The 24,999-nt window shown below is 34.2% G+C and overlaps 4 protein-coding genes across 5 annotated transcripts; 3 read left to right on the top strand and 1 right to left on the bottom strand.

The window, feature by feature from the left end:
• The first annotated feature begins 647 nt into the window (after window positions 1–647).
• LOC124413810 lies at window positions 648–4,384 on the top strand. The gene is made up of 8 exons (XM_046894589.1): window positions 648–770; window positions 881–1,024; window positions 1,320–1,945; window positions 2,397–2,617; window positions 2,800–2,941; window positions 3,268–3,424; window positions 3,524–4,000; window positions 4,154–4,384. Exons 1-8 carry the CDS (start codon window positions 760–762, stop codon window positions 4,323–4,325), a joined length of 1,950 nt encoding a protein of 649 aa, XP_046750545.1. The 5' UTR covers window positions 648–759; the 3' UTR covers window positions 4,326–4,384.
• A 1,431-nt stretch (window positions 4,385–5,815) lies between these two features.
• Window positions 5,816–7,976, top strand: LOC124413811 (2-(3-amino-3-carboxypropyl)histidine synthase subunit 2). Its single transcript, XM_046894590.1, has 4 exons — window positions 5,816–6,168; window positions 6,400–6,733; window positions 6,830–7,311; window positions 7,400–7,976. The coding sequence occupies exons 1-4, from the start codon at window positions 6,013–6,015 to the stop codon at window positions 7,850–7,852; spliced, it is 1,425 nt and encodes a 474-aa protein (XP_046750546.1). The 5' UTR covers window positions 5,816–6,012; the 3' UTR covers window positions 7,853–7,976.
• A 1,064-nt stretch (window positions 7,977–9,040) lies between these two features.
• On the top strand, window positions 9,041–14,055 carry LOC124413809 (PP2C-like domain-containing protein CG9801). Of its 2 annotated transcripts, XM_046894587.1 has the most exons (7): window positions 9,041–9,495; window positions 9,670–9,896; window positions 10,137–10,811; window positions 11,986–12,183; window positions 12,279–12,582; window positions 12,672–13,158; window positions 13,480–14,055. In XM_046894587.1, exons 1-7 carry the CDS (start codon window positions 9,329–9,331, stop codon window positions 13,696–13,698), a joined length of 2,277 nt encoding a protein of 758 aa, XP_046750543.1. In that variant the 5' UTR covers window positions 9,041–9,328; the 3' UTR covers window positions 13,699–14,055. The 2 variants fall into 2 exon arrangements, with proteins under 2 accessions (XP_046750543.1, XP_046750544.1); XM_046894588.1 differs by lacking the exon at window positions 10,137–10,811 and having other exon boundaries at window positions 9,044–9,495.
• Window positions 14,056–19,117: 5,062 nt separating this feature from the next.
• Window positions 19,118–24,845, bottom strand: LOC124413948 (serine/threonine-protein kinase NIM1-like). The gene is made up of 8 exons (XM_046894761.1): window positions 24,717–24,845; window positions 24,441–24,505; window positions 21,474–21,733; window positions 20,975–21,189; window positions 20,756–20,870; window positions 19,996–20,286; window positions 19,734–19,879; window positions 19,118–19,616 (listed from the first exon to the last, which is right to left on the bottom strand). The coding sequence occupies exons 3-8, from the start codon at window positions 21,697–21,699 to the stop codon at window positions 19,371–19,373; spliced, it is 1,239 nt and encodes a 412-aa protein (XP_046750717.1). The 5' UTR covers window positions 21,700–21,733; window positions 24,441–24,505; window positions 24,717–24,845; the 3' UTR covers window positions 19,118–19,370.
• Between the last annotated feature and the right edge of the window lie 154 nt (window positions 24,846–24,999).

Genomic DNA, 24,999 nt, shown 5'->3' with positions numbered 1-24,999 from the left:
CTCAACAAGTTGCAAAAAAAAAAAAAAACAGAAATTCGCTGGGCACTAGCTAAATTGTTTTATCTTTCAATCATAAGTTTGCCTAAAATTACTCTTTTGAGAGGTACTAACGATTTTTGATGGAGCTCCGAGAAAAAAATTTGAAGATTTTCTTTGCATCACCCTAGTATGCATCCGTATTAATCATACATGGATCATATACATTAATATAATTTATAGATCGTCTATACATACGTACATATATATGTATTTTTTGGTCTCTGCATCATTAATATATCTGATCTATCATTATTTATGATCCGTGTGTACATTCTTTCTCTGGTTTCCTATACTTTAATTAAATCACGTTTTTCATATGAATATTGGAAGAATTTTTTTCTTCTTATTAATTACTGGTATTGCCGACAAGTTGGTAAGTTCGTACAGGCTGAGTATTGATTTGGGCTTACCATTGGGAAGACTATTACTCCAAAGGTTATTGCAGCCAGCAACATGCCGAGCTCGGTAAGCCTCGGATTTTCTGGAATAAGTTCCTAACGCCGCCGTTGGAATAACTGAGAGGGCGCAAGCGCGCGGCGATTTTCGGTTGTCACACCAAAGCCCATAAGGGTAACTGTCTTTATATTCTTCAGTCAACGCGTGTAGTGATCTAACATCTGTTTTGTCAGGTCAAGTTAAGTTAGGATCATTGTTTACATGGGATGCGCATGGTGCTAGTCTGCATAATCTCAAAGTTCAAAAAGCGCAAGAGGAATAAAAATGAGTGATAGGTATACATTAACAATTGATATAACAATAGAATCCTACAGACAATATAATCAATTACTTAATAAGAATTAACTTTTTGTTTTAAGCCATCTCTTTATGCTTCATGTTTCAGTTCTAATCCCTGGGGCATTTTGGATATTCCGGATGAAGTATTGTTAGAAATTATTGGATACTTGAATGCCAGGGATATGCTGCTGCTCAGTAAATCATGCAAACGATTCCACAGCCTTGTATTCGATGAAAAAAAATCATTGAGGTAAATACGAAACCTTTATTGTACCATGTCGTTGCACAGCGTTATGTTATTAAATTGCACCAATACATTGAACTGAAATTATAATCAGTGTGTGATGCTATAATGAAATAGTTTATTGAAAATATTTTTCATCCGTCTATTATGTACTGTTTGAATTTTAGTGCTTTTATTTAGCTGTCTAAATAATGTGAAATTGATCTTATGATTTTAGAACGACAACGTTACTACGCTTTCACTACTGTTTACACTGAAATTAACAATAGTTTGGATTTTTATGGTATTTCTTCATTTTCAGGGACTTGGATTTTTCCGAAGAAGGCTTTCTGAACTCAATTTCAGACGTGCAACAATATTTTAATAACAAAAAGAAGTACGAGCACATACGTAAAATAAATGTCAGTAACATGTACTACACAAGATCAGGAGAGATGTTGAATATTATTGGAAGAGCAAGAAATCTAGTCGAGGTCAACATCATTGGACTAAAATTCATAGATGTCATGCAGTTGGCATTATTTTTGTTGCCTATGAAATGCCTTAAAATTTTATCTATCGATTGGCCCACATCCCCAATCGACAATAGACTATGCTGTGAAATGTTAGAGATACCATTCAATAGACTAACCAAATTAACAATGACACTTTGTGATGTTGAATACAAAACAACGCTGATTCATGCGTTAGAACTATGTCAACAGTTGCAGGAGTTACGATTATTACAGAGAAATGAAAATATTTTACCCAGAGAAGGGGACCCCTGGCTACCTGAACCCAAAAAATTAGAAAACCTTCGAATAGCTGCTTGCTGTGGAAGCGACACAGAATTTTTGCGAAGAATCATTGTCGATATGCTTCCAAATCCTGAACAGTGGGCCAAATTCCAACCCTATGATGCTGCGAATACGCGTTACTTCTATTTTGGTATGCATTTTATATCAAGGTATTATTAAAATAAGAAACACTTTTAATTTGCAGCTTTTTTTTTAAATTGTTTTTTGTTCTTTATTATTTGTTGTCTAGAATATAAAAAATTGTTTGTCTATGAAGACGAAACGTAGCTGCTTATCAACACTGTGTACACAATTGTAGTGGAAAAGGTGCTACTAGAATCACTAAATTTCAAGTGTAACCTACAGTGTAAAAATTTATGGCATTTAGAGCCAATTTGCTTGCTCTCAGTTAGAAATTAGCTTTCAATTTAAGTTACTGAATTGCCAAAGTAAGTTGCATTTAAACCTGGTGCTAGAAAAACTGCTTTTAATAGTTGCTTAATGAAGCTTAAACTTGTAATATCTTGTATAGATCCTCAGAGCTAGTAGAAATGCCGTATATATATGCAACGATGATTGGCACTGAGTAAAAATGTTTTTAGAAAAAAATGTAGAGGTATCGCAGAACCTTAGAGCAAAAGTACTGATGGATTTCAACCCCTTCACTCAATCTCTTCAGAAAGTTGGCTGGTTTCTGTTTTTTGAATGTTTGCTGAGAGAAGTCATCGAAATCACCAACAGCCACGAAGCCCCAAAGACATTTTGCAGCTTATCCAACTCTACGATTGACTATTTGTGTTTATTGAAGATCAACGAGGCTAAGGTATGGAATGACCGATGTGCATGGATCACTGAGGAAGAATATTTGTTAGTTTTCTTACCTATTTACTTGACTTTATTTTAGTTCGACGTTCGAAACAAGAGTTGAGTTTAACGACTAATTAAATCCAAACAAATTATCTCTATCTCTGTTTTGAAAAATTTATAGAATTAAATTTATTTCAGCAACTACTAAAAAATCCCAGGCATCAAATTCATTATTTATATTTGAGCCATAACATTGAACCAGAATGTGATGTGCATTTAATTGGATCAGCGTTTCCATGTCTGACTAAACTCATACTAAGTAACATAGTAAAAAACAAAGGTGAGTTTGTTTACTTTTATCCAAACTGATTAGAGTTTAATGCAATTTCATCTGAAGCCATAGGCTTGTGACTGTTTGAAAAAAACAATAAATGGAATACATATGTCAATTCTGGATTAGTCTTTGCAAATTTCAGCTTATTATTTGATCCTTACTCACAAGTTGACAATTTTTCTGTGGATACTCGCTAATTTCCAAAGCATTGGTAGATTTTTATCGCGTCACAAAAATGTCATAAAATTAATGTCTTTAACGTAGTTGAGTCTCCTTATAAACTTTGACTTGGGAAGTACCTTCGACAACATTCCATGCTTGCGAAATTACAGTAACAAGTCAAAAGGAAAGCGATCGTCATAGCGAACTGGCCTTAAAAAAAAAACGTACATCCCTTGTGAATGACGCGGAAACACCAGATTTGAATTCATCTTTTGCAAAGCTCGTAAAAAATACTCCGCATCTAACAGACCTGACACTAAGCGCAAGGTAAAAGCAAATTTAGATAATATGATGACAATGTGGAAAGTAACACAGTTAAAAATTAGAAAAATCTTTAATAAATATTTTCTGTGTTTGTTATTGCAGCACACTAAGAGAAAGTGAATATTGGGATTTAACCGCTCTGTATCTAATCAGCGGTTGGAAGTACCTCACAACTTTACATCTGGCGAACCTGCCGATCAGAAGCGGTAAATTTCTTATTGAAATAGGAAAACAATGTAAAAATTTGGAGAAATTGAAGCTTGAAAATTTGGGTCATCGTGGTGCCTGCTGCTACAAAAATGAACTACATCAAATGCTACCTCATTGTCTTAATTTGAAAGACTTTTCAATTCAACAAGACAACTTAGGCCAAGCTTCTACGATATTTACTATGTTCGAAAAAAATAGCAAACTTAAAAGAGTTTGTATCAAAAGTCTAGGTACTGGTAATTATACCACTAGGGACCTGGTATTGCCCATAAAAAATCTAGTACAGTCGTGTGAGCTGGTTTTATTTATATATGAAATCCAAGGAATCACTCAAGCATGTTGCGAAAAACTCAAGACCGTTTTACAGAGGTAATTTTATTGCAAATGGATCATCATTTTTGGTTCAACGTATTTAGAAAGTATTTTTTATTTTTTGATTTATGACCTATTCTGTAATTATTTTTTATACCTTATTATATTTATCGCATCATTTCATATTTTTTATATATTCTCAATTTGCAGATCAAAGCTTGAATTGCACCGCCCAAACTTTCAATTTGAAATTATCAGATGGGATTCCGGGTATAGTGTTCATCAGAAACCTGCACGTAATTTTAATTTACATTTCGTACACAAAGACTTGCTTCTACCATATCGCTTTACTGATTCATTGTACAGACTGGATTGTCTATAATATATATGCCACTCTGTTTTGTACCTTCGCTAAAATGTATTTATCTTTTTCAATAACGTTTTTTCTATAAAATGTCTATAAAAAATATGTTGAACGGAAATCATTTCTATTTTTATTTTATATACCTGATATTTTTATTAAAAAAATTTTATCGGCGAAGCTTAATGATTCGCACACTAGTGCCGATTCACGACGATCAGTTTTATCTCAAAAAGCGCATTTTTCCCATTACAACAATTTTTCATACAGGAGTCCGGTTAAAGCTACGTTTTGACTGGTTCAGTTGGCGTTTAGTTCAGTCGCAGTGGACAAAAAGGAACACCTAAAATTTGAATTTTTCGGTATCACTATTTAATTTTTTGTAGCTGAAGGGTGAGGGGGCAGGAGTGGTATTGGTAGTCCAAGTTTCGAATTTCGAACAGATTCCGTAATACCTTCGGTCGTCATCTTGAATTTATATGAATTTCGTTCGGAAAATGTCGATCATAGGCAAAAATTATTTAGCTCAAAGTTGTAGAGAATTAAATTTCCTTCAAGTTTACTTATGACCATTTTTAATGCAAAGTTGAGAGCAGGGGGATTATTCGACAAAGACAAATTAGATTATAAACTCAAGATGGTGGCTGAAAATACTACAAAATCTGGTTGAAATTCTGGATTTAGACTACCAATGACCCTTCCCCCAACAATTAAAAAATACTATCTTTTGTAACGAGTGCAGGAAGTTGTTTAATTTCTACGTATTTATACTACTGCGATTTCGTGAAAATCATGCTATTTCTTTATGTTTGCGTTAAATGAAAATGTATTGAGGTTGTTTTGTTCAGAATTGCATGTAGAATGGGACTGTTATTCCCGTTTTTGCGTTTCAGGTACGTTCGTTAGGATAATTCGAGATTATACGACAGCGTTAAAATTGACTACGCCCCCCCCCCCCCCCCCATTAATCGCCGTTTTCATCGGCAAGAATTCAATTAAATTGAGACTCTTATGTAATAGATATCACAAATACTATTCTTTTGTCTCGATTTTGTGATAACGGTCATGACCTAATAATTATTTACTGTACTATCAGTAATTACGTTCATCTTTTAAAATAAAATTTTCGAACAATTCCGCCAGTTGAAACGAAAACGAAACGTGCGTTCCGAAATTATTTCACAGCGCTAAAGTTCCCTAGGACAGAGACAGAGCTACACACAAACTTGGTAGCGAGAAGGAGATAAAAGATTGTTGGCAGCGCTGGAAGTTAATATCGGATCGCACCCCAGATCTAGTGAAATTCGTCATTGCGCAAGTTGTCAAAGATGTGAGGCCATTGCCATCGCGCTGCGGCTCACGTACCCCGCGAAATATACGCAACCATGTGTTCGTACGGGTGTACGATACCTGCACGATTGAATATACGAGGCACATCGAGACGTTTGCCCGCAGTAATTGAAAGTTTCGTGTGAAAAATATTGTGAGGATTTTTTGTATTTATAGCCTCGAAAAAGAAGCGCAATAATAATTCGCAGAACCTCTCATGCGATTCCCGATTCGCATGCTGTTTGTTTTTACCAAATGTCATATTCTCTAATCTGGCACTTTGAAGTCTGTGCAACAATAGACATTATTTGAAATCAATGACGAGATTGTAATTTCAATTTCTCTCACGTATTATTTTGTACAATAATTAATATCCAAAATGCCAGCTGCAGATTTCAGTAGCAACGAACAAGCAGTTTTACAACGAGTTGCCGAAGTCGATGGTCTGCCAGCTAAAACATTGCCTGAAAATTTGGATTCTCAATATGATTTGGATGTATGTGTTGAATGGATCAACAATAATTTACTTGAAAAGGTCAGTCGGTTGTGGAGAATTAATACCTCTTCATTCGTGATTCATTTTTCTAATTTTCATTTGCGGCCCGACCATTCGACAAGTTCCTTGATCCGTTTAATAATTATATTTTGTAGCACGTTTTATTAATTTTATGTCAAGTTATTGAAATAATTCCAATTGCATGAATATTAATTGATAAAAGTAACATTGCTTTGAATATTAAATTTTTTTCATTGTTTCAATTTACAGGTATGTCTGCAGTTCCCAGATTCACTTTTGCCAGATTCTGTCGAGATAGCTTTAAGATTGGAAAAGCGTTTGAACAAGAATGTCTATATTTTGGGAGATTCGTCGTACGGAAGTTGTTGCGTAGACGAAGTCACGGCACAGCATGTCAATGCAGATGGCATCGTACATTTTGGACACGCCTGTCTTAATCCTACAAGCCGATTACCAGTCTTTCACATATTGCCTAAGCAACAACTTGACATACGATTATTTGTTACCGAGTTTAAGCAATATTTTAAAACTGAAGAGGAGAGGATTTTGTTTTTCTATGACGTGTCTTACGCTCATCTAGCTGGTGAATATTTCTGTTTAATGATATATTTCACAGGCACCTAAAGTTTTGTAAATTAGTAGCATATAATACTAAAAAATCTTTAAACATTTTTTACAGAATGCATTTATAACACTCTGAGACCTACGTACAAAAATTTTACTCTCACCAAGTTGAATTGTTCCTCTAACGCGAGGTATACGGACTCCGGTGAAGTGGACAGTAAAATTTTTCTTGGCCGAAGTTACAAGTTGGATGCTGGTTACAATATAAAGGACTACAAGGCCATTTTCTTAGGTCCAAATGGAAAAACCTTGAACAACTTAGCCTTAGGAATAGCTGTTGAAAGTTGGTGTCATTTCGATGGTAGCAAAATTGTGCACTTTACGGCAAGTGATTCAATATGGCTTAAAAGAAGGAGATATCTAGTCGAGAAATTAAAGGATGCTCGTGTTGTCGGTATAGTGGTGGCGACGCTGGGCATAAAAAATTACCTAGAATCAATTGCAGCTGTAAAAAACGTACTTAAACAAAAAAATAAAAAGAGCTATATTGTATGCGTTGGCAAACCAAATCCAGCAAAATTGGCTAATTTCCCTGAGGTAAATATAGCTCACTTTAATTATTACTTTTTAATACTATCCTACGACGATTACACTTATATAATGGTGAATCTATTCTGTATTATAGATGGATGCGTTTGTGGTAATAGCTTGTCCAGAAAACCTTGTATACGATTCGAGAGACTTCTTCAAACCAATGTTAACACCTTTCGAAGTGGAAATAGCGTTCAACGCTTCAAGAGCATTCTCAACGCAATATTGCATGGACTTTCGGCATATCCTATCCACAGGACTTAATTATGTACCTCTTGAAACTTCAAATGACTCAGACGTATCACTAATTTCTGGATCTATCAGAAATTTAACTAACGACGAGTCTCCAGTCAATGGTATGGGGGAATTAGTGTCCAAGTCAGCTGGCACTGTTGCGATCGGAAAGGGTGGAGCCGACTATTTACTCAACAGAAGTTGGCAAGGACTCGAACAGAAGTTAGGGCAGGATCCTGTTAAAATCGCAACTAAAGGCCGCATTGGGTTGCCAATGGCTTATGAAAATGAACCGATGAAGAAGGAAACATGACAATGTAATACATTATTAGTGCTTCAATAATTATATAATTTATTCATACTATGTTAGCCGTCACGATGAGGCACATTTGAGTGTTGTTACTCAATTATCCTTACTACATTGAAAATGCCAAAACTTAAAGAAAAAAATCTAAAAAAAAAAAAAGAGAAACTCTTTGAGGAAAAAGTTTTCTAACATACATGTACAAAATAGATCTCATAATGCATAATTTCAGAGATCATAAATGTTGCATTCATTTCTTTGACTCCACTGATCATTCAAATATAATTTTTACCGTTTTATTTTCGGTCTTATTCTTTTGGGATACGGTCAGCGGTCTAAGCAATCAAAACGTCGCGAAGAATGTTTTGCAAGAAGGCTCTCTAGCGAGTAGAAAAATGCTTAAACTCGAGAGGCATTGAACTCAATGACCTCAAATTCAGGTCTGAATTTATTCCAATGGTTTTTACTAGGGGTGTGCGAATATCGAGCGAATCGAATCGAATATTAATATTCGATTCGAAACTCGTCGAATAATTCGAAAAAAATCTAATAATTCGAACTATTCGTGAATTATCGAAATATCACTGGATTTTCTATTGTTTCCAATTTAAATTCCATTACATCATGTATCAAAATATTCTACTTACGAATAATATAATTTTTGATTAAAAATCAATTACCCGGTGAAAACAAAAGCAATTGCTCAATTTCAATATATCTTCATCTCTGTTAGTAACATAAAAATCTAAAAACTAATACTGGCTAAAGATCTTTTCAATTCATTTTGGTTTTTATAATTATCAATTTTGGTTTGAAAAAAATCTAAAAGAAAAAGGTTATACATGCAATGTTTTAAAATTCTCGAAATTAATTTCTCCAAGTTTTTTATACATTTTTTTAATTTTTCATTCATGAAAAAAAAAAATAATTAACTTAGTCATTTTCTTCTATTATATGTCTACAATTTGAAATTCGAAATTTTTTGAATTATTCGAATTTTTTCAAATTATTCGGGAACTTTCGAATTATTTGATTCGGAACGAATAATTCGTAAGTTCGAATTATTCGCACACCCCTAGTTTTTATCTATTTTTCGTTAATAAAGAAAACTAATCATTTGAAAGTACCGGTTTCGAATCTATCGTGTGGAGGGGGGAGAGATCAACGATATTGTCACACAGCGCCCCCAGCGGTTAAAATCGGAAACACGTGAACGAAGTTGATTCCATTTATTCAACCATCCCAGTATATCTGAAGTGGGAATTCGTTTTCTTTTCCGTTTCCTATTCCTATCTACCCATCGTTGATTTGACATTCTTTCCAAAATGGCTGCTATAAGTATCTGACACAAGTTGGTTGTGTGATTAAAAAAATGCCTTTGCTCCGTCATCTCTTCGTTATTTCCATTTGACAGTATTAGAAGTTGTGATAAAATGTGTCAGTTGTTTGATTTAAGGAACCTGAAGTAATACATTGATTATTAAAATGCCGAGTTTACGAAAACGCGTTGCTGGATTTATGCGTCAGCTGTCTGTCAGCAACCTTGCTGCTGCTGTAGAGAATATCGGACACGGTGAATCGTCTCCACGTAGTCCTAGAAATGTTCCACAGGACCTCCCTGCCGGTTGTTTCATAACTCGATACCTCAATGGGTACGTTTATTCAATCACTTACAGTACATACATTTAATCAAATTAGTTCATTCATTATTTGTTAGACTGTTTTCACAATTGTTGATATTGTCAACAACATTGTGAGTCTCTTTTAAGTTTCTGTTTTAAGATTAGAGAAGACATTTTGGATGACACTTATTCTAATTTATGTAGATTGGAGATTAAGATGGAAGGTCCGGTAATATTGCATGGGCGTAATCCAGAGGAACTTCCATCGTATCCATTATGTACCTTGGATAATGGCGGGGAAGTATTTGCAGCTTTAACAGGCCCCGATCGGGGTTTGACTACGGTAAACTTAAAGCAGCGACATTTAAGTATCAGCGATCCAGACGTTGACTACATTGATATTTTGGAACAGTCCGAACATGAAAGAACTGGTATGTATTACGAAACATCAGATCTGTTTTAAGCAAGATTGAAGACTCACAAATAAATATAAATTTTCATAAGAATTCTTACATAATTGTTTGGCGAGTTGACGTTTGCTTTTGTTTCTAGTATCATAATAATGCGTGTTAAAATGAACTATTTATATTACATTGTAAGTTATCTGTATCGAAGAAATAGGGAAAAGCTTTTTTACATTTTGAAATCAGCAATGCGTGTATTGAATACAGTAAACACATCAATGGACTGTATATTCTCTGTGGCTCACGATCGATGGTTTATGATTCGTCCAAGCGATTCCCCGCCTTGTCCCATCGACAACAGTTCTATCAAAATTCGCGCCGCTGGAAAGTTATACGACCCAGATTCCAAGTATTCTAATGAAAACTTGTTGGATAGTTTGGAATCCAATTGCAATAATGAACAGACTGATCTGTTGGATGATGGCTGCAAAAATTATAACAAATCGAGGGATCAATCCGATATGGGAGTCAGAGGACTGCCTAGCCAAAATATTGATAATTTATTAACGGATGGTATGGTCGCCGAAGATTCAACCTCCAAATTAGAAGATACGATTGATTACGATGCTAAAATCAAAGAAAAGTTGGACAATTTTCAGTTCAGTCTTACATCCAAAGAACACTTTACATTCGAAACGACCAGTTTCATCCCAGAAAGTACATTCATACCCACGAAACAGACAAACGTAAGCTTTGACGATAGTCTGAATGACAATGCTTTGCAGTTTAATGATGAAAACATAAGCAATGATATTGCGGATGCTTCCAAGGAAGGGAATTTCAAAAACGACATAATTCCACCACCGTCTGAGTTTGCTTCCGAGATGAATCCACTGAGGAAATCAAAAAGTGCTCCAGCTCCGTTTCGCAAGGCAAAAAAAGGTGTTTATCCTTGCATTATCTGCATGTGCTGGAAACCTTCAATATGCTAATGGAAAATTAATAAGCCCATTATTGCAACCCGATATAATTTTCGTTATTATTGCTGCCACGATAATAGTATTTACTTTTATTCGTATTATTATTATTATTATTATGATCATCATCATCGTCATGCCTATATCATCACGATAGTTATGAAATTTATTATTTAAAGCACATCGTAATGCACTGTACATAACTATCACTTCATATCCATTGTAAGTACGTAGATAGAGTAGATTATTGATAGTGATGGTAGATTTACTCATTTTCTAGGCATCGAATGATATGCTTAGAATGTTTTTATACTGGCTGAAATCATTGTAGTTGCATGTTTAGTAATATTTCTTTACAGATACATTTACTCACAAGTTTAGGGCATTTATAAAACTTGCAGAATGCAGGGTATGGAAAAATGACAATGATAAACAATAGCGGGTTGTATTCGTAGAGTATTGGAAGAATGAAGAAAATTGTATTAGTATATTGAAGAATATTTATTTAAGCATGTTTCCTGGTTCAATAGAAACCAAAGTATCTTAAAATCCAAACATCTAGTGATCCTATTTACTTCGGATCAGCAGTGATATTCGTATACTTTTAATCGGTATTCTAAGCTAGCAAGGGATGCATTTATTTATGCAATGACATTCAATCCCTAGCCAGAAACTATTTGTTAAAAGTGGTAACTGGAAATAAATAACCACTATCAACGTGTTCGATCTGTGACTCTTAGTTTTTTAGTTAAAAGGACTGAAATTCTGCTGGAAGTTGTGCATATCTTTATACTTTCAGTGACTTTATCCAAATGCTCGAACTATTTGCTAGTATCAAGCAGAATGCTTGGAAAATAGTTATGTATTTTCTACATCTAATTGTAAGATCTGTAATTATTTATTCTCTGTTTTGCATGGAATTTTATTACGTCGAACAATTCTATAGTAGTAGTTGTACTCTTGACACTTTGCAAATTATGAACGATTGTCGAAATAGTGGGGTAAGGGTGACAACAACTGTAGACCAGTCAGAGAATAAACATTTCCATGCATTGGCGATGTTCAGTAAATTAAATAGAAGACAAAAACGTGGAAATTGTTGCCGATCAATTCTAATGGATATCCAAATGTGTGTTTAGGTACAACATCTGACGGTGAAATAGCTTGCGTATCAGACTGGTTCAGGCCTCACGATTTAGCCTACGGAGTAGCGACCACCCTGTATGAAAAGAATCCGACGACGAATATCAACAACGGAGAACCAATTGCTGATTGTTTTGGTATTTCGGCTAGACCGAAGGCTGCTGTTTTGGGACTCGCTGATGGCGTTAACTGGGGTATAATTTTGACAATACATTTTATCCGATTCATAAATGTCAGCACAGTGAACAAGAATTATCTACAATTATTACTCTTCGCTTTTGTATTCTAGGCCCAAAAGCAAGCATTGCCGCTCGAGCAGCGGTGCACGGGAGTATAGAATACCTGAACAAGGCCCTTTTCTCGTCGGCACCAGGCTGCGGAGTAACTACTACTCGGGATGTGTTCGTAGCTTTGCTACGCTCCTTTCACTCGGCACATTCTCTCATTCTACAAGAGCAAGGAATGCTGACGACTCTAACAGTTTGTGCCGTACTACCTCTGCTGCGTAACAACTCTGGGTCAAATTGTCGTACCGAAAGGTACGTCGCGTGTACGTGTAACGTTGGGGACAGTTTGGCCTACGTTTATTCCAGGTAAAAACAAAAGGGTAAAAATTTCTAGAGTATAAAATGAAATTAATTAATAAATACTTTTCCGCTTACTCAAATATAATTCTTCACAGACGAACGGGCGTAAGAGAGATAACACAAGGCTCTCACGACATTCATTGCATGCGAGATATGCGAGATGCATTGGGAGCTTTGGGTCCAGTCGATGGTTCTAATCCAGAGTTGAATAATCTGACTTTGTCTATGACAGAGGTGGAAAAAGGCGATATAGTATTTTTAACCAGCGACGGAATATCGGATAACTTTGATCCTGTAGTGGGAAAATTTGCCATATTACCTACCAATAACACTGCGAGTTCCGATAAAAGTGTCAAGCATGAGGGCCAGAGTAGGACTAGAACTCGTCGCAAGTCTGCCGAGAATTTAAGAAGGTCAGATTCGATCGGTAGTAGCAATAATGGATTACCCGTCGTTGAGGCTTATCAAAGGCACGAGCTCACTCTCTTGCGAATGGAGGATTTGTTGAGGCGAGGAGTATCCGGAGAAGGACCGCCTTGCGATAATGCTAAACGTCTTTGCGAATTACTTCTCGACTTTGCGGTAAGTTTGTTAACTCGAGAAACTTTGCTGTAGAATAATTCCTATTCATCTCGGCAATTCCATCTGCACTTGTATCTGCTGCACTTTTGATGATGCTATCGGAGTTTACGTGCCACTTTAGATATTTTAAAATTGAGATTATTTTCTTCTTGAAAATTTCACCATTCAGCTGTAAAGAAACGACGGTTATCGAAGCCTTGCTCGAGTCTAAGCGATCCGTCTAATGTTCCTTTTAAAACAACTATCACCCACGTTTGGATGGATTAGATTTTTTAAATTGAAATTGTTCTCTTTAAGTGAATTATTACAATTGTATTCAAGGTGAGGATCACAGCTGCGAAACGTCGAATTCTAGAAGATCCAGATCTGTATTATGCTCAGCAAAAAGATGGTCACATGATCCAATTATCAAAATTGGAGCAAAGAAATCGGCGCAAGAAAATGCTGGAGAAGATTTCAATGGTACCGGGTAAACTAGATCATGCAACTGTCGTAGCGTACACAGTTGGTCAGTATACCGAATCTGATACCGATCTTTAGTTGTTCATAAAATTGTATGTATAGAGTGTACATGTATAAATAGGAAGTATTTTTATTTTTACAAGATAATAACGTTTATAGTATGATTCTCGATGAACTAAGGTAGTCGCCATATACCATGTATAATTATTTGTATATATTGTGCGTTAGAAACGGTGAAAGTTATTCTTTGGATTAGGAAAAACCGCGCAAGACGTTAGGCGGTTCGACATTTCTGTACATGGAATCGATATCACTGAATCGAAGCTATTACGCCACACCAGACTGCATATGAAGCAATTCATACCATTTGATCAGGCTCCAGATTCTACTTTTATAGCGAATTTATCCTTGATTTTTTCTGTGATAGTAATGTAACAAAAAGAAAAAAAAAACAAAAAAAAAAAAAAACCGTTATTAAATTGATTGAAATTTTTTTCACTTATTCTCGAAAATTTGATGTTCAAATGCCTAATTTTATCCGGAAATTAAAATTTGCAACATATTACAGACTTTTGTGTCATTTGCACTTTTTATTAGATTCTAATTGAGATTCGACGATGATTGTTTTTTTCTTTTTTAAGTTATCGTTTTTTGAAGTAAGCTTTGAAATTCTCATGAGTTGTATTTTGCTTTTAATTAATTGAAAAGAAGTTTAATTCATTGGAAATTGTTTTTTTTCACAGACATTTCTTGTTTTCTCATTTTATCTGAGAAGAAGAAAGAAAAAACCACAGTAAATTCGTTTAGAATACAAGGTCTAGAGTCCGGTCCTTTGTCCATTTCACAGTTAGCAGCTATTAATATGATAATTTAACGAGCAAGTAACAACTGCAACAACAAATCAAGAGATTGCATTGTTAAACTGGTAGGAATATCTTAGAATTTATGAGTCCTATTTTATAGTTCGTAATACGTACGATCTAAAAAGTTGTAGTTTATTTAATAATTTTATAATCATTGTAAAGCGACTTGCAAAAGACAAACGTTACGAATTACAATTTGTGCTCTAAATTTAATTTTTTTGAAATAATTCTGTCAAACACACAAAGTACGATTTTTATTTTCCACGCTGATTTTTAGCATTCATTCTAATTACATTGATCTTTTGTTGTCAATGATTTTTCACCATTTCCCATCGTTCATTTTTATGTAGACTTTTACTTACCATTCTGATAAAATTTCAAAGACAGAAACTATATTCATATATAAAATTATGAAACTCTCTGAAGTATGTAGTGCAGATAATATTGACAGCAACGTAGTCAACTATTTGATACTAAAAAGTAATTATTTAAATTAATACTTATATTATACACATATTCCAGTATAAAAATCTTTCATGCAAGGATCTTCCTGCGTATGAATCGGCACAAACTTTTGTCCAACTGCCCAAATTGATTACGTGATACATGGATGGTCATGTTAGTATTTAAAGAAAATTAATTTCAGTATTCCTTAAAAGACAAATGTAACATTGATGTTTAGTTACGAAGAAAAAGAAGATAACAAAATGTAACATTTGCAAACAATAATCCATCATAGTTTTACACTTACAAAGGGACATCCTGTGCTTAATCAGCTACAGTTTATAAAGTGTAAGCAATATATGATATTGAATTACTATTCTAATGTCGTATCGTTCGCTCCGACGTAACGAAAGTGTACATCGAAGCAGCCAAATTATTCCGCAACTAATATACATGTATAATAGAACACTGCCCAGTCCTTGTGTTATTTTCGTAAACTTATGTTTTCTTTTTTGTACAATATAATATATAATAATAATAATGATAATAAAATCCGCTTATATATTTAATAAAATTTACTTATTACTAAGGATAATAAATTCGAAAATAATAATCAGCCAATAAATTTATTTAGGTAAAGTGATCTTCAACTTAACTGTAGTGTTATACAATCTTTTTATTTCAATTGAAAGTAAACAAAGGTATTATTTGAATTTCACAAACATTAGGATTGTGATGTTGAAAAATAATTTGGCAAGATCGAGAAGGTCTCTTTGGTAATGGAAGTTGATGCCAAAATTTATGAGAAAACACTTTTGTTGACCAGTTTTAATTATAGAATAATGTTGGTGATGAAATTTAGTGATTTTTTCGAGGAAGTGAAATTCGTGAGTAAATTCAAATCGTAATACAACCAAAGAAGCTCACTGTCGATAATAATAAATTTTATACTTGAACAAAAAATTTTAACGACACTGGGTTTTGTAGTAAACTATACAATTAGTACGCATTTGTATCAATAACTGAACCGTATGAAAGAAATCCATTTTCCCTAGGAATATAAAAAATTTAAAGATTCAAATTATTTTGAGTAATAGCAGATTTTCATAGAATCCTCAGGATTAAATAACTAGACAAGAGGAAAAATAATAATCTATTGCAGTTACGGAACTTAATAATTACTCGTATGTCAAACGACGTATTTAGGATGATCTCTAAAACTAATCTCAAGCGTTGAAAAAGCTTATGATCAAACGAACAGTCTAACAGAGACGCAGAATGCTAAAATTTTCAGCACTAGTGGTTCATTCTGGAGTAAATCTTACGTATTTACTCCACGTAAAAGTTAAACCCAATGCTGTACAGATTTCCACTCTGAGTTTTGGGATCTAAACGCTATCCGAGAAGCAGAATTCAATCATTACAATCTTACAAGCTGACGTTTTTCTATTGATTACGGAATCCATACAAACTCCAACGACTCTCAAAGGATATTTGTGAGCGTTCGAACGCTTCAGCTCGACACGAGTATATAGCAGGAGCAAAAAAAATTTGCATATCGATGTCTGTCTACTAAACGACAAAGCGCATCATCGACCTTTCAGTAATTCCGATAAAGAAAGAAATAAAGTGCGTCACCAGACGATAAAAAGAACATCAAAAGTACTATTCTTTCCTTTCTAATTTGACCAATAATGGAAATGTGAAAGAATTATTTGCTGCGCATCTTGGGTAAATACTGTCTACAAAATGCCAAAACATGCTGATTTCGGAGATTTTTTACTTTGTCCAGAAATTCCATTAGCAGAAGAATTGTTGCAGAACTTATTATTATTGAATAATACTAGGTATTTACAAGTTTCATCCTGTAAAACAAGTATAATCGTTTTGGACTATAATAAATTCAAAACTTTTATGGGAACATTGAGTATATTCGATATTATCACATCTTGCATTCTATTATATATATACAACAATAACTATGTAACACATATTATATATGATAAAAAGTAGGCGTAATTAAAATTAATTTATATCGAAACAGCAGCACAATAGTTAGAATTTCGAGTCTTACTTGCGAAAAATGGTGTAGAAAATTTTATTCTCAAATGAAGTGTGTAAGAATTTATCAGCTGCATATATTTCCGCACTGCGTTAATTTTTCATATTTCCTTTTCACTTTTTTCATAATTGATCATGTATGTACAGTCATAGATTGTTGACACTTTTTACTGATATCACATTCTCCCAGAGAAATGAAAAATCACATCTTATTCACTGAAGTTGACAGTTTATTAACGAGTTTTGCGATTTTTAAAACACTGCATAAATTCTCAAAGGATTGCGCACAGCGAAATTATTATCTTGAAAATCATTGAACTCGAGCCTTTTCGTGTAAACTTAGTTAAAGAAATATATGCTTATGTGCATAATTACGTGTCAACAAATTTTTCATACATCGACTAAGGAATCAAAGCTCATGTTCAACAGTTTATTACAAAATCGTATTACACTGAAAGCCATTTTTTATAGAATTTGAAATTTCATATTGTCACATTTATTATATATCATCATTATTCATGCGAATCAAATTTCTACCCATGGAATATGGAATTCGTAGGGTTAACTTGAGGAAAAATATCTAGAAAATAGTGTCTTAACATTGATTCAATTTTCTTGAATATACGTTTACATTGCGCCAGCGCCATGCATGTAATCCAAGGGAAAGATTACTTATGGAAAATCTTATTATTTATAATTTTTTGTAGTTTGTCCAGCAACTACATTGTTTATTATTGTATACACAAATATATGTGTATATACCTTAAATTTGAATATGCACGGCCACCTTGGAAACGAAATTATGATATAAATTGATGAAATAAAGACGAAAATTGACTTTAAAAAAACAAATAATGTTTCTACACAAAATATTTGACTCTCAATCTAATTCAATAGATATTTTGAGAGATTCCACTTGCAAAAAATGGTACGCCAAGTCTCAGTCTTATAGATGCACAATTTTTTTCACTTGCGGCACATCGAAAGATGCAATTAGTGAGAAAGTTCATTAAAGAGAGGACAGAAAATACATAAAAATTTGACCAAAAATATAAATTTAAGGTATATACAACAACTAATATACACCTACTATAATAGCTCTTAATGCTATAAAAGCCATTTCGATACGGACTTGCTCGGATACAGATTCAAGGCTTTAAAAGAAATAGTATTTCCGTTTTAAATTCAACAAAACGTGAAATGTAACCGCCACATTGAGTTTGAACGAGAATTTCTTTAAATTCAAGTCGATAAATCGGTGCTTCTATACAGTGAAAATAGTATCTTACGGCCTCAAAAATATGTACAAGTATAACGCTACCACGCTAATACTAAACCTCTTTACGAGATAACATTCATTTGTACTAAGTACAGGAAAGTACTGCAACTATCTAAGGATAATTTATCCGAGGACAACTCTCTTTCGCTTTTTGGTATAAGCTTTGTGTATTATTTGGATAATGTTCTACCCACAGTCAGTTCTTTCCATCTATTGTGTGCATATTATTCACACAGGAAACTGAAATTTTTGCGTAAAATCATTTTCAATCGAATTGAATATTCCTTAAGCTAGGCTTATGCGGTGGTCTTGATTTTAACTTAACGTTAACTTCAGAGTTAAATATATGGATTTACACTAAATTATGACTTATTAAAAAATGAAGCGGTAATTTTTATATTTAACTTTAAAGTTACAGTCAAGTTGTACTTTATTGTACAACTCGAATGCTACTTGAAATATAAATAAATAGATAAAGATTATGATGAAATATGAAAATAAATTAAAGTGCATTTGACAGTAAGACGCATAGCATTATTAATAAGATTGTAAACGTGATCAATCACTGAGAAGCAGTTCCTGATATGTACATACATACCTCGAGAGTTACAAATAACGACGAGAGTGATTATATACGCACTGTCAAAAGTTATAATAGTAATAATGTTGATGAGCAATAGTATCTGATAACGTTTATACTTTATAATTCATCATGTAATATCGTTCAAGCACAGTTTAAACTGTGACCTCAGTTTTAGAACATTTTTGGTACGTTTCTACACGAGCTTATTACTACTACTGCATGATACGGGCGATCAGGGCTGCCGAGAGCTGGCCAATAGCTCTGTCCCCGACAAACACTCTCAAAATTTTTCTTCGATCAAATGAAACTACTGTTTGAGCTTGATTTTGGAAACTTCTATCCCAAATTCTTATTCCTAATGCCAGTCACTAACGACTGATCAATTTGAATTATTGAGGAATTTTAGACTCTTCAAACCAAAGTTTCTCCATTTTCATAGTGAAGAATTCTACCTTCTTATGACATGCAAGTAATAAGTTTCAACATTTATTCATGCTGCTTTTACTGATCCATCCAGTGATCATAATATCGAACACATCTTGGATTTTAGTCCTTTCTTAGTCATTAACGACTGCGATGTTTTCGGGACACTCGACGTGTCTGGTTGCACCTGGTTTCGCGGAGGTTTCGTTAATCTGTGCACAACTATCCTGTATGTGCCAATTACACTGGACCTCGGACCTTTGTCGGCATGCGTCGCTAATAAAGTTCCATCTATACCTAATTTTTCCAGCATTAATCGAGCAACACGTTCGATTCCAGGAATCTGAAATAAAAATGACGCACCTTATAAATAAACCAGATTACTCCTGAAATACAAAATTTCACATTCAGTGTTTTTACCAAATTTCTGTCCGATGCAAAGACTATTGTATACACATACCTGATTAGGATCGCTGGTAATCGTAGGCAATAAAAGACAATCTTGAAACGGAGTATGTGCAGGTACGGTAGTATCTTTGAGCCATTCGCTCGCCAGCATCTGATCAATCGTCAACCTTTCCAAAGGCGTTTGACACAGCAATCCACCTATCGAGCAATTTGCACATGTAATCACTGTATCAAGAATAAGCTTTTTTGGTACTTCCAAGAACTTTAAGGCGCCGCTTAATAATTGTACAATTGATCAGTGGAAACGAACTTACAAATCAACGATTGGCAAGGCAGACTGACGTGGTCAGGAGTGACAAACTTTCCTTCAAGTATCAGAGTTTTAAGACCAAGAACAGTGCGGGCGCGAAAAGGCATCGTGCCGGTAACTACCAGGTACAGCAATACTCCCAGTGCCCAAATATCAACGTACGGCCCCAGATATGATTCATCCCGAAACAATTCTGGCGCTGCGTATGGTGGACTACCGCAAAAAGTCTTCAAAACCTGATCAGGCCCATCGGTAAGACGTGTACTGAATCCAAAATCTCCCAGTTTTATCAGACCTTAAATCAAAATGTTATAGTAAAGGTAACAAAAATTTGTCAAAGTCACTCGATACCTCGCATTCTTCTCAACACTTTTTATCGGTCAATATCGCATTGCTACGTGTCTAAAATATACTCGTTATTCTGAATCTCAAAGTCTTATTACCAACAATTGTGCAATATAAGATAATGGGAGTGTAAATAATATGATATTGAGGCCAACAGCCGAACCATCAGCTGCGAACCACGCTCTAGTATCAGAGTCATGGAGCTGGAAGTAGCGGCTGTTAGCTTTGGTGTCATTTTATCCACAAACGATGTTCTCCGTGATTTCCAATCTTCATAGTGTTTCGAATTTTTCCAATTTCGGAAAATAATATTTCGCAATTCGGAACAGCGTGTAAAGGTGCGAACGAAAGGCCATTACTTTTTTTACTGAAAATTCTATCATTACAAAATGGCGGATACGCGTGAGAATCTACCTTACCAGGTCCTGCGTAGAAAACGTTTTCTGCTTTGATGTCCCTATGGATGAAACCCAGGGTATGCATATATTTTACCGCAGATAAAATTTGTACAAATAACGGCTTCGCTTCTTCTTCCTGAAAGTTGTGTATTATGTAAAATATAATATTCATGAATTTTCAAATGTTTCCAGTCTCTAAAAATCTTTCAATTCTAATTCGTTAGTAAGTAATAAACGTACTTTTAATCTCCCCTGAACGGAGATCTTCTCAAAAAGTTCACCACCAGATGCATATTCGGTAACAAGATAGATTCTTGCATACGTTTCAACAACTTCGAACAATCGTATCACATGTGGATGGCAAATTCCTTCCATAGTAGCTATCTCTCTGGCCAACATCTTTCGTGTTTTTTCATCAAGTTTCGTTTTATCCAATATTTTAATCGCCACACGTTCTGAAATTTCAAATCAATCTTAAAGCCGCCGTTTATGGGTTTTACTTTCTAACGTTGCTTGTGCAAATATTATCAATACTTGTATTAGATGATATTTTTTTTCCTTTTTTAAGGGATCTTAAGGGAAATTATAAAATGAAAAACTAACGCAAGACGATGCTATGAACTATTTTGAAAAAAAGTGATCACGCATTTCAAAGTTATGATCGAAGGCTTACTGAATGTCAGAAACGTCATATTTACCTCCACACTGGTCTCGCATGAGATAAAGCAAATGTACTGACCATTAGTCGGATGATGAATGGCCATTTTGACTCTGGAAAAATTCCCGGATCCAAGATCCCCGCGCAATCTGTACAGGCCGACAGTTTTGCTGAGCGTGACGTTACGCAATCGTTGCATATCTTCCATTGGATCCATGGGTCCGTCGCTTTTCGACATAAAATTTTCATTTTGCAAGGGTGATTCCAGAGGAACGGAACCAGGTACGCAGATATTGGATGACCTCATTTATTACTTATTTTGTCACCGACGATGAATACTCCTGAAAATCGAACTCCTTTTGAAAAATTTGTATAACAAAAATCACAAAATTGATATTTGTAAAGGAAATTTATGTAAATTTGTAATCTATATTTTGTTATTAATGTTGCCAGGTGTCTAAATTAACGAGTAAAAATTCAAAAAACTTAGGCACGAACTTTCGGAAGTTTATTGCTAATAATAAGGCACGAAAATCAAAACAATTTTGCTCTGAACACCTTGGGGGAGGGAAAAAAAAAAAAAAAAAGAAACCTTTTATAAAATAATAATCAAATCAAACGGATAGAATAGAAGTAATAAAGAATACATTGAAAGAATCAATTCACGTAGAAAGATCCGGAGGATTGAATGAAAAGATGAGATACAATCAGAGATAATAGACTGATCCAACAAATGTTGGGGTTGATTATTCTATTGAGCTTATATTATGTTATTGTTGAGTCATGCGATGCGTACAAATGTTCATGAATGGATTGCGTGAGAGTACGCAGGAGAGAATGTCTTTCAAAATAAGCAGTATCAATATAATAATGTAGCGTTTGACATAAAGTATTCAATTGCAGACTGATATATGGATCAATATTTCGTACAGGTGATAAATTATGCCCATAAATTTGAGCTTAGTACGGAGAATATTGATGCGCATGAAATTATACACAGTATACATTAGGGTGATTCAAAATAAAAATAATAATTTTTTTTTTCCAGAAACAGGCTTAAAAGTTTTATTTAGGTATAAAAGTAAGCCTGTAAAAATTTGAGCTCTTAATATTAATATTAAGATGCTGCTCGTCGCACTTTTCTATTTTCTTTAAGAATAAGACGGAAAAAATGGATTTTGTTCTTTCTGATTTTTATGACTAGCCAATGACGCGTCGTACAGAAAAATCATAGACATATTTTGGTAGAAAATTGAACGCTCTAGAAAAAAGATCTCTTGTAATTTTTTGATAAATCTACTCTTTCAAAAGTTATCTTGGGTCAATTTTTATTCATAAGAATAACACGGGAAGAATGATTTTTGCTCCTTCAAATTTTGATAACTAGCTAACGATGCGTTATGCAGAAAATTCATGAATACAGTTTTGTTGGGAATTGAACGCTCTACAAAGGTCTACTGTCATTTTTTGATAAATCTAATCTTTAAAAAGTTATAGGGGGTCAATTTTTGACCCTAGATAACTTTTGAAAGAGTAGATTCATCAAAAAATGACAAGAGATCTTTTTTCTAGAGCGTTCAATTTTCTACCAAAATATGTCTATGAATTTTCTGTACGACGCGTCGTTGGCTAGTCATAAAAATCAGAAAGAGCAAAATCCATTTTTTCCGTCTTATTCTTATGGAAAATAGAAAAGTGCGACGAGGAGCATCTTAATATTAATATTAAGAGCTCAAATTTTTAAGCCTGTTTCTGCAAAAAAAAAAAAAAAAAAATTATTTTTTTTATTTTGAATCACCCTAGTATACATCCATTATCTGAATATCAGTCAAACGAGTATAAACGCGAAAAAATTTTCCCCACAAAAATAGAAGAAAATTTGAAATTTCGTTTTTCCGTTTCTCTAAGATGTTTGGATCATAATTTCAAATGAATTATGTATTACCAAAGATCGCTTCAGCTCACATTAAACAAACAATTTCGTTGGCTTTAAGGTACTTGAAATTCTTTTGTCACGACGAAGACACAACCGAGTAAACACGAGTAAAAATAGATAACATTGTGAAAGAGAAATTGAAAGATCCGCTGTTCAAGTCTAGATATAATATACCTTCGATACCTTGTCAAGTAAGCTTTGGTGAACACTGTGTGTTACTCTTCACAATAGCATACTTATCTGAATTCAGGCACCTATTCAGGGACTTGAGGTCAATATATTGATACAGTCTATTGTAGCCTGACTATACAAATTATACCTACGACTTGGACTAGCTTTTTTACTCAGCGTTTAAAAATACAATTGACGACGATTACTTAAATATCAAATTTTCATTGTACATTTTTTTTTTTTTTTTTTTTTTTAACGTAAATGCTACAGAACTAAGAAGTATTGTATCTATACTTTTTGAATTATCAGTAGTAAGAATCGATTATTTGTCTTGAAGCAATGATTGCCATCAAATCCAAGTTCATATCGATAATTTGATTACCAGTTTCAATCTGATTGTTTTAGAAATTAAAGCTCTACGAAGAAGTTTGTCTCGATCTGTAACCTGGATACAATAAACATCTGCAAATAATGTTATCGAGTACACGAGTGATAAGACTGCTAGCTCTGCTTGAAACGTGGCAACAAAGGTCTCATCGATACCAAATCACATCCTACAAATACTTTTGGCTTCCTAAGTACCTACTTATAGCACACTAGAGGTTTTCAATCGCCTTGTAAGATTGTTGATCCAATTTCTGATCACTTAAGATCCAATATAACATATGGAATCAATGATATGATTCTTCTTCAAGCCATGAATTGAAACATTACGAATATTGTTTTCTAATACAAATTAATTAGACTTCACGAATCGAAGATCGTATGTTTGAATTTTTCTTCGTCAAGCTACAAGTTTTTGTATTTATGCAACCGTTTGGAAAAGAGTAGAGATATGAAAATTTTGGGTTTTACCTGTGTCAGTTACATTCATGAAAACATTGGGAAATTGGAACTAAAATTCATTGAAATTGGTGGAAAACGTTTAGAACTGTACATACCAATGATTTATTTATTTGCATCAAATGGTCATGTCGTCGTTCCGTTGCGCGATTCTTTACTAGAACTGGAAATATTGAACTTTTAATTGATGCAATCACGAGGATGATGGCAGACCGAACTGTCAGAAATATTGTTGACATTTAGGAATAAGTACTCAGTTGATACACCCTTTGAATTATGTACCGTGAAAAGCACAGTTCGCAATAGGTTCTTTGACGACGAACGATCACAACAATTGGATTCTCGGTTTTACATGAAAAAAAAAAAAAGCTTACATGACGATTACGGGGGGAATCCAATTATACTGGAAAATTATTAATGAGGTTATGATCGACGTATCATAGCTCCTCCGGACGACGCACAACCAAGCGCACCAGGCGCAGATGACAACTAAATTGGATGAACTGGACGCGCGCGATGACCCAGCGACAACTGAAATTTGAATTTGCACTTCACGTCCGATGAATAATCGAATGCAGAAGAGTATAATCGGGTTGCATTTCGTCGACCTGCACTGTGTTGAAACGGTTGAAACCGTTGAAACAAAAAATCACCAGA

The sequence above is a fragment of the Diprion similis genome, chromosome 13 (genome assembly GCF_021155765.1).
Source record: "Diprion similis isolate iyDipSimi1 chromosome 13, iyDipSimi1.1, whole genome shotgun sequence".
NCBI lineage: Eukaryota > Metazoa > Arthropoda > Insecta > Hymenoptera > Diprionidae > Diprion > Diprion similis.
Note: the sequence above shows the minus strand (reverse complement) of the source record. Positions and strands in the feature narration are given on the sequence as shown.

Coding starts and splice junctions, on each gene's coding strand:
- LOC124413810 (XM_046894589.1), top strand. Junction 2,618..2,799: donor TGAAGATCAACGAGGCTAAG/GTATGGAATGAC, acceptor AATTTATTTCAG/CAACTACTAAAAAATCCCAG. Junction 3,425..3,523: donor GACCTGACACTAAGCGCAAG/GTAAAAGCAAAT, acceptor TTGTTATTGCAG/CACACTAAGAGAAAGTGAAT.
- LOC124413811 (XM_046894590.1), top strand. CDS start 6,013: ATGCCAGCTGCAGATTTCAGTAGCAACGAACAAGCAGTTTTACAACGA. Junction 6,169..6,399: donor ACAATAATTTACTTGAAAAG/GTCAGTCGGTTG, acceptor TTCAATTTACAG/GTATGTCTGCAGTTCCCAGA. Junction 6,734..6,829: donor GTCTTACGCTCATCTAGCTG/GTGAATATTTCT, acceptor CATTTTTTACAG/AATGCATTTATAACACTCTG.
- LOC124413809 (XM_046894587.1), top strand. CDS start 9,329: ATGCCGAGTTTACGAAAACGCGTTGCTGGATTTATGCGTCAGCTGTCT. Junction 10,812..11,985: donor GTTTCGCAAGGCAAAAAAAG/GTGTTTATCCTT, acceptor ATGTGTGTTTAG/GTACAACATCTGACGGTGAA. Junction 12,184..12,278: donor CGCTGATGGCGTTAACTGGG/GTATAATTTTGA, acceptor TTTGTATTCTAG/GCCCAAAAGCAAGCATTGCC.
- LOC124413948 (XM_046894761.1), bottom strand. CDS start 21,699: ATGAGGTCATCCAATATCTGCGTACCTGGTTCCGTTCCTCTGGAATCA. Junction 21,190..21,473: donor CATTCATCATCCGACTAATG/GTCAGTACATTT, acceptor TTGAAATTTCAG/AACGTGTGGCGATTAAAATA. Junction 20,287..20,755: donor CGTTTTCTACGCAGGACCTG/GTAAGGTAGATT, acceptor TTTTGATTTAAG/GTCTGATAAAACTGGGAGAT.